Source organism: Etheostoma spectabile, unplaced genomic scaffold, assembly GCF_008692095.1.
Source record: "Etheostoma spectabile isolate EspeVRDwgs_2016 unplaced genomic scaffold, UIUC_Espe_1.0 scaffold00569520, whole genome shotgun sequence".
Classification (NCBI taxonomy): Eukaryota; Metazoa; Chordata; class Actinopteri; order Perciformes; family Percidae; genus Etheostoma; species Etheostoma spectabile.
Window position 1 is genome coordinate 2,415 of NW_022605178.1, and position 9,449 is coordinate 11,863.

General features: G+C 39.6%; 1 protein-coding gene across 1 annotated transcript; it reads left to right on the forward strand.

The window, feature by feature from the left end:
- Positions 1-340: 340 nt before the first annotated feature.
- On the forward strand, positions 341-1,143 carry LOC116685122 (protein FAM180A-like; the record flags this gene model as incomplete). Its single annotated transcript, XM_032510348.1, has 2 exons — positions 341-438; positions 814-1,143. Coding segments are annotated over 2 exons (428 nt in total), but the record flags the coding sequence as incomplete, so codon positions are not given.
- Positions 1,144-9,449: the final 8,306 nt, after the last annotated feature.

Consider the following 9,449-nt stretch of genomic DNA (forward strand, 5'->3'; position numbering starts at 1 on the left):
CTGAGAGTGAGGGTTTCATTCCAGCCCTATCTGGACACCTCAGATTACAGGGTCTCTGGTCTGCCTAACAGATTGACAGGACTGACACTTGGAAATCTGTCCATATGAGGTCAGCAACACCTGCCCCTGTGGGCATCTGTGGCTCGGGTTGAACAATTACCCTCTGCCCAGCTGGAGCCAGATTCTATCTCACCTGCATAATATTAGAGCAGTAATGTTCAGTATCTGTTTGCTCAACCTCTGGCCTACCCACATGCATGTCATGTTGGATAATGTGGTGGTTAATTTCTCGAATACGAGGGAAATCCTCTAATCCAATTTCCTGTACTTATGTTTCTAGCTCTGTATCCATCTGCATACAGGATAAAGCGTGAGGCATATTCGCTGATCAACCCCACCTTCCAGCGTTCGTCAGAGGATGTCAATCTGCTTTTTGAGGTCAGTTTAGATCATGTTGGTTTAGAGGTGCTGAAACAGTTAATGGCTCAGTCAGTGCGTCGTTACTGGACGCCACTTAAAATATGTTGAGGATGTGCAAAAGATTTGTCCAAGTCCACATTTCTGGTCCATCTGATAAAAATGAAAACACAGCTGCTGTCCTGCTAATCATGTGCAGACATGTAAAGTATGTGTGTACCCAAAGTGTTATATAACATTAAGATCTTGTGATGTCTTCAGTTTACTCAAAAAGGGCAATAAATAGTTGTATTGGCAGATTGGTATATGAGGTGAACCTAACTAGTTATTTAGTTAGGTTAGTAGTGTAAGTAGATGGTTCCTGAGGACTTTTCTTAATGGACCTGTGCCTCCCAGATCCTGCTTGCTGGAATGGAGATCCAAGGTGGGGAAATGCTGATCCCCGATGAGGAGCTTGCCTCCCTGAGGAGCGTGGAGAAGCTGGAGGTCATCTGTGAGGACATCCTGCCCAAGAGGCTTTCCGACATTCGCCGTCTGATAGCGGAGCTCTTCCAGCGCCGGCGGCCTCTGAGCTGGCAGGACTTTGAGAGGACGGTGCTGACCCTGGTGTACACCACTCAGACGATGGCTCGAGTCAGCAGTCCGCAGCAGAAGGAGGCGTGGATGGACGCTGTGATACAGCTGTTCAAAGCCGTTCAAAAGGACCTCACACCCCTCTTAAAGTAAAAATCTGAAGATTTTCTTTAAACACATTTTCATGGTGATTTCACTTGCTCATGGTTTCACTGCAATTCTTGACCCAAACTGCATTCCAGTTGTATTTACCACACAGGCCTACTAATTCTAGTATGTTTTCATTGCTATAGTATGCAAGAAATCTGATCTTTTTTTGAGGTCAATGAACTTTCAAACTCAAAAAGTCAATGCACTTGACTGCTTTGTACTTATAAATGATGCAATTCTTGAGTTGAAACTTCAACTCTGGAATTCACAAAGAGAAAGCAAAATGTCTTTTTCTTTATTTTCTGTGATCTTCCTGAAACTGTCTCACCACTATTCACAATTTACTTAAAGGTTTTGGAGCATCTACTTCACTACCATTATGCAAAGCTTTATTTGGACAATAGCATCCACCAGCAGCACACTCAAAAACCAAGTGTACTTACCATCTGTCCCAAAACTGCGGTCTCGATCACGTTTACACGCCCCCAAATGGTAAGCAAGTGTGTTCCACGTCTGAAAACAATGATGCAAAGTACATTTAGCCCACACTTTTGCTTACAACACTTATTCTACTTTAAAGTGGCATTTAGAGCGATCCTTACAATATCTACTGGGCAACCCTGTCTAACATGTAGAAGTTAAAGTGTATATATTTGTGTGCTTGTATATTATCTTTTATGTACAAACACTATGTAGTAATGGCAGTACCTTACTTGGTCATCTATTGCTACAAAAATATTCTTCTTGATTAGACTAGAATATTTGACATTGTAAAAACAACTACAAAAAATTGAATTCTTTTGTCAATGATTGTAAAAAATATGTTCCTTTCTCTAAAGGTTTATTCAGACAAACCATTATCAGCTTTTTTGTATTAGATATAACACATAATGTCTATTTTATGTAAAGTACATCTACATGCTTCTAGATACATTGATTTAATTGCTTTTTTGGAATGTGCTTGTATCAGACCGTTTTTACACTAGGAGGCAGGAAATGGTCAGAGAGAGAAGGGTGTGATACTGTTTGTAACAGGTCATTGCGCCTAAACCACTATTTTAAATTTTTTATTAATTGTAGTACTCCTCCCAGCTCATACAATGCAATGCATTATGTATACCTTTGTTCATTATGTGGAAATGAAATAAAACTTGCAAAGTATCTGTGCTCCATGTATTTGCGCGAGCCACAGGACGGCTTCATTAATCAAGTTGTGTCCCAGTGAGCTCTGATAATCCTCCACAGCTGTCTTAACACACACTTGGGCACTGCGGCAGTCAGTAAGACTCGTAAATAGTGTGTGTAGTATGGAACTATAGGTAGCCTACTGACTTTTTTTGGATTACTCTGACCTTTAAAACATGGGTCAAATCTAACCATATGCAGTACAATAGCTTGTAAACTCCATGCAGAGTCACCTCCATCCCCCTGTGCGGACTGTGTTCATGTTTGATGACATTCAATCACTTAAGACGGCACTAGATGCTTTGCTCTGTCTAGAAAAGATTGCTCGGCTCATTTGAATTGACAATAAAGCCCTTTGAATGAACCCCACAGATTTGTAAGAGTCTATGTACATCAATACCCCTGATTGCTCATTTGAGAAAACTGTAAAATGTTTGATAGATGTTTGCTTCAAAGTTACCCATTTTCCTCACTCATTTTGGGAAATAGGCACTTTCACTAATAGGCCTTCGTGCCTTTCGCTCATCTTGGAGTGGAGAGAAAATATATGTTTAGGTTTGTGCTTTTACCCCCTCCTTGAGTCAATTGGTTTTGCATTTGCTTACATTTCAGTATTTTGCTGCAATTCAAGCTTTTATCCAGCATTGGAAATGTTGGTCGCTCAATGTTTGTCATTTCCTGCCACCAGAACTGCATGTTCACCCCAGGCATTTTATTTCTCAAAAATGCATATGATGATTACAGGAGTTTTTTTGTTACAGGATCTCTTTCTCAGCATGTCAGCATTCATTCAATGCCCAAGCATCTAGCGCTGACTCGGGAGGACTGATTGATGAGTAAGTGAAGACTGTGTGGAATTTCTTTCTAAGATCAGCTTCACTCCCTGCACCGCTCTAACGAAGATGATGAGTTTTGGGATGTTTCTGAGCACTACTTGACAGAGCGTAAAGAAGCCAGGGTATTGAAGAAAACAGCAGAGCTCGGGCTCTTGTTCCCAGCACTGACTCTTGACAGTTTCATTAAGGCATTTCAACATTTACAGCATCTTTGCTCCATGTGTTATATGACAATTAACAGAGCTTCATTGTTTTGAATTGCATGCTTCTGGCAAAAAGTACACCTTAATTGCCTCAAAGTTTTTAAAAATGACTCACTAACTCTGCATTGCTTCTTTTATCTCCAGCTCCTCCTCAGTGATTGTGGATGTAGATTAAATAAGAAAAATAGGGCTTTTACCTGGGTTATTGTCTTATCAGTATACATCATGAAACAATGAGTCTAATATTTTTACCATGTATTGTATTATCCCTAAATGTCATGAATAACCCCAGCAGCATAATGCATGTTGAGTGAGCAGCACCAAGTGGCTGCGGACAGAACTGCAGTTCCTTATCTGAAAACTTCATGTTCTTCATATACATTATATTATTATCATATATCATATATTATTATCATCAAAAAAAATTTATATATATATAACAGTATATGCAGAATGGGCCATTTGAATAATTCATATTAGATAGATGGATAGAGGGATAGATGGATGGATACTTAAAAGCAATATACAACAATATACAATACGGATAAACAACTTTAACAGTGAAAGATTTTTTTACTGTATGCTGTATATAAACGTGTGAGGTTGGGATAGTGCAAGTTGGGCAAAATTTAATGCAAAGTTTGCTGTAAAGTTGTAGTGCGGGCTTTACCTTCCGACCCCTTTGTCCTTACACAGAGCTAGGGGGATCGGTTGTACAGGGAGATGGCAGCTGGCAGGAAGGGCAGGAAGGATTATAATTAGTGATGCATTAATATGTACATCACTTTAATGTTGTAGCTGGTAAAGGTCGGGCTTATTTTAATTACTTTACAGACTGCTGGGTAGTTTGTCAACATTGCAAATAAAGGACTTTGTCTACTCTCCCAAGCTCTGCCAATAGGATCTGTTACAACAAGTATCTTCCTTCCTATCCTAACACACAATTTATGTATTTTGTGATCATCCAATCTGACACCAACAGAAACCATAGAGCTGAATGCCATTTTGCTCAAAAAAGTAGCCCTAAAAATATTAAACAATAAGCAATAAGACATGAAATTGATTTCATCTTCATTTTTTTTTTTCCTTTATATATATATATCATATATATATCTATAGTATAAACAGGGCCTTTCCTCTTTATAGGGGCCAACAAACCTGACTGATTTTTTAACAATGTGCCTGAATGTTAATCTCTGTGTGAATATTCTCAGTAATCAGTGGAACACACCCACTAGGTGGCAGCATTTCCAAATTGGATTTGATCTTCACTGAAATTATCAACAGTCATGAGTTTGTCATTTGTTGTTGGTTCGTGCAGATGCTGTGAGGACTAACTGGCCAATAGTACAACATGTGCTAATAGTGATACTCTATTCTTATTCTCTGACCTGAGTCCATGTTCTGCACATATGCATGCTTTATTAAGAGCTCTTGAAGTCATTAATATGTTTTTGTTATGCTGACACAAGACGTGCTCTGCTGCCAGACACCAAAATAAATCAACAATGTGGCATTTTTATTTTGATTTTTTTTCTTCTTTTTGGTGTGTGTGTTTGTGTTTAAGGCAGCTTAATTAGAGCTGAATTCTTGTCAACACTGGAATGTGTCTTTCCTGGTAAAAAATGTTGTGATCACCTCCAGCTGAATACCCAGTTGTTTTAACTCAAGCTTATCAGCTGCATATGTTTTCCCCCCACAGCTGTCAGACATACTTTCATGTCTCAAGTCTCACTCTGCTGCCAGAGAGGGACCAATGAGACATCACAATGTGTCACTATATACGCACACTACTTTTCTGCACCAAACAACTCAATACCTTATCCATTTACAAGATGGGTGCACAGCAACCTGCCATAATAAAACCTCAGACAAATTCAATGGCTCTTATTCCCCTGGCTGCCACTCAGATGACTTGCAGTATAACTTGGCATTGTCTCAACCGATATTATGAGAAATATTTCAAGATCTTGATCTCAGGCATTAAACGTTCCGACCACACCATTAAAAAACATTCCTCTGTGAAAAATCAACAACAGCCCATACAGGGCATGTTCTTTTGTTTGAAGATCCTTTGATACAATACGTTCATGTGGAAAATGTAGTTCCAGGGGTCTTTCTTACTAGACATTCACTGTCATTTCAAGTGGGAATAAAACACAAACTGAAAGCTGTGACTCAAAACTCCAGATAGAAGACATGCATGTTGAGTAGTGCAGTCAACAACATGTGCCTGTAGTGTCATGCCAGTGTCTTGAGTGGTTTTGCAGTTTTCTTGCAATGCTAACACCAGTTTAACTGACACTGCCCAGCATGGTCTGAAATGTTTGGATTGTACAACTTCTGATGATTTAGCATTGTAACTTTGTATTGTTCATTGGATGAAACCATAACTCTAGAAACAGCTCACGGTCATTTCTGCAGCCCTCTTATTTTAATTTGGCAAATGTGGTGTGTATATAGCTGAGCCTCGAAAAGAGATCGTGCCAGCAGGGGAAACTGCTGAGGGGTTGGATGGATTGATGGATGGATACAGATAGACGGAGGTGGGATTCATTAGTTAGGGAGTGTTATACCTCGCTGTGTCAGAGAGCTAATTACACAGTGTGAGCAGGCAGTCTGCTCCAAACAGCCTCCTGCTTTCTCTGTCTTACAGAAATGAACACAGCATTTCACAAAACATAACAGCTGAGAGACCACCATAGGGTAAATCGTAATGCACATACAAAATGGAAGAAAGTGTTATAGAAATAGTCAAAACATTTTGTAAATATTGTTCATTTATGCTGTTATATCACACAAGTGGAGCCAAGACATCGATCACAACCTTCCCAGCTGTGGGATTCCTTTCAGCTTTCCCACCAAGTTGATTTGTTGTGCATAACTGAGTATTTGATAAGGCAATGGGCAAAAGTTGGCAGGCCATGGAATTGAGGATAATGCTCTGTGACCCTCCCAAATTCTAATCGACATTGTTATGAGGAGGTGCAGGATTCACACGGGAGTTGTGCTATGTGTGCTTCAACACAGCTCCTAGGGTGCCTGACTTGATTTGGCATGGTGCAGTCCAGCCACAGGTGGAGCGCTCTCAGGCGGCCGATTAGTGATAGATAATGCTGCTGTGTGTGGGTAATGTTCTTGGCAATATTTTGTCTTACATCACAGACTCTAAGGATTTTCATTCAGTCAGCCTCCAGAGGTATCTATAGAGATGAGATCTGCATAAGGATTGTTTTAAATCTGTACCAGTCAATTCTTTTTTTATTAAAGTAATAATTAAACATTTCGGTGAAATACATTTATTCACTTTCTTGCAGAGAATTCTATGAGATAAATTCCGCTGTCATATCTCTCTGTATACATACAAAGCTACAGCCAGCAGCTGTTTAGCTTAGCAGAGCCCAATAACTGGAAATAAGGGGATCCAGCTTTTTTACCAGTACCTCTAAGATCAAAAAATAACACAGTACATCTATGCTTTTTATTTGTTTAATCTTTAAAAACATTGTGTAATTTTCATCTCTCAGCTTTTGGTACCTTTAAGCTGATCTAACCCTCTTCAGGCACCAACTTTAAATTGAACAAAGATGTGAAAGTGGTATCAATTTCATCATCTGATACCATTCTACTACTCTTTTAAAACAGATAAAACTATGATGTGTAATGTGAAAGGGGTTGCTTCATAATTGGCAGTTTTCACCAAGTTGCAGCATAAACATGGAGGAGTCCTTCTTGCACTGAACAGCATTTTACCCACTTGGCAGAGGGCCATGACTGCCGTAAATTCACGTTTTAACTCGTCACCATTGCTGGAGATGGTAGCCGTGACAAATGTCTTTTTCCATCTCATGTTCTCCACACAGCTCTTTGACATATAGGATTAACAGTGGCAAATTACACAGAAAAGACAACTACAGAATATTGATTTTGATTTGCTTCAGATGTATTACAAGTGCACATTGTCTTAAGCTGCCCTCAAACTCATTGTCTGCTGATTCAATCTATTGTCTCTTGTCCTGATCAAATTCACAGCTTTCTGAGAAATGCTATGGCAATGACACCTTATATCGCTGTAGTTAAAAGTTTTTCTTGACCACGATCACCCTAATCCTCAATGCTTCCTCACACTACCACTAAGCCATCCGTATTTTCTGTATGAATCCTGCATGTTAGCTCTGTATAGTTGTATTAGCAAGCATGCTTTTGACATAAACTTTCATATAAAGTTTCATAGCACTCTTGATATGCAGGATTGTGTGCTACAGAAACAGCCACTTCCTCCTGATATAGCTCTTTAATTTGCAAACTTACCCTCAAAGAGATTTCTGAACTAACTATGGGCCAAAGATAGACCCTGGCGGGACTCCGTGGAACCGGATCCTGCCTGTATGAGTGATGAGTAACCAGCAAGGAGAGATCAACTCGTGGGTAGTAATCCCTCTAAATTTAGGTATCCCAGTAAAACATTTGACTTTTCTTTTAGAAATCTGTTTGTCGATACTTAGCAATGCTTTCGTTTAACTTGTGATCAATGGTAAGTGATCCAGCAGCAGAAGGTGGCTGAGAGTTAAATACTTGACTATAAATTAATTCAACTCAACATGACTCCTGTTTAGAGAATAATTGATCATTAAGTGACTCTGAGGCTCAGCGAACTGTTTTAAGTGCGGCCATCTTAGTTTGGTTTTAATGGACGTTGTGTTTTAGCATCAACACGCTCAGGAAACAAAGCATCAGAATGGGGAATAGCAGTGTTTGTTTTTCAAAGAGCAAACCGTGAAATGCAATTGCAGTGTGTGTGTGTGTGTGTTGTGTGTGTGTGTGTGTGTGTGTGTGTGTGTGTGTGTGTGTGTGTGTGTGTGTGTGTGTGTGTGTGTGAAGACTTGTGCCATGGCGGCCGCTTGCCCCTTGTGTTTGGTCTCAAACTGACTGTGAAGAACAGGGCCCATGGGACTCAGGGGAGTCATGGGTGTCATGGGAGTCGTATACCGGCCTTTAACTTTACTTTCATAAACGTTTCTTACACTTTCATTTCTCAATCTGATTTGTGTATCATTTGTATACACTCTTGAGGTATTATAAACGGTGCTGGCAAATGTCTTTGTCCTCACCCTGACCTTGCAGTGTTACAAATATGTCACTGCTTCCATTCCTTGCACCTTCACAACTTGTAGAAGGAACTAAACATGTTTACGGGTGACAGATAATAGAAAACAAGACAACAATGATTCATTGGCCTCCAGTTGCATTTTACTGTACAGCAGTCCAATTTGAAGAAACAGATGTAGAAATAGTCACAAAGTTGCTCTGCAGATGCTTTTCAGTTTGGAATTCAGACAGCAAAAGCACCACTCAGTCACCACACAGCATACAGACACTCGCTCTGACATTTACTGTAAACCCCCACTCCAATCTCAGATCTGCTGACCTTTTAACTTCAGTTTCACAGTGATGAACAGGTCGGATTCTTTCTTCCAAAATAATCTATAATTGCTGTTTAATTATGTGAGGTATGTGTAGCTTGTGGGCATTCCTTTCAAAATACCATCATATATTGGACGCATTCCTCCAGTATTATCGTCTGTCCTCTCACAAATCCAGCCAACTATACCCAGGAAATCCTTGTCTGCTTGTGGTGCCAGGGTTACCCAAGTCACATAGCAGGTTTTACAGATTATGCGGTCCACACATGAAATACAGAACATGCTTCTCATTTGTGTTGGCCACGAATACTTTGCATATAAACAAACAAAACAACAAAACCCCAACTGCTTATGTTAGCTGACTACATAATTAGCATAAACTTGATGGTTTTTTTCAGCATTGACCTCATAAGAATGTAGTTCATTTACATTATTTTTTGATAAGCTTCATTATGGTGCATGGGAGGCTTAGTATGCCAACCACTGTTATGTCAATACAACTGTATGTAGATTGATTGTGCCAGTCTTGACCTAAAAGAAAATGATCTCAGTAAATAATACCTCAGTCAATTACGTTAGTCAGTATTATAGAATCTGAATGTGCATTCATAAATACCCAGATTGGATATATCCTCATTCAGAAATTATAATGTTACGCTGGT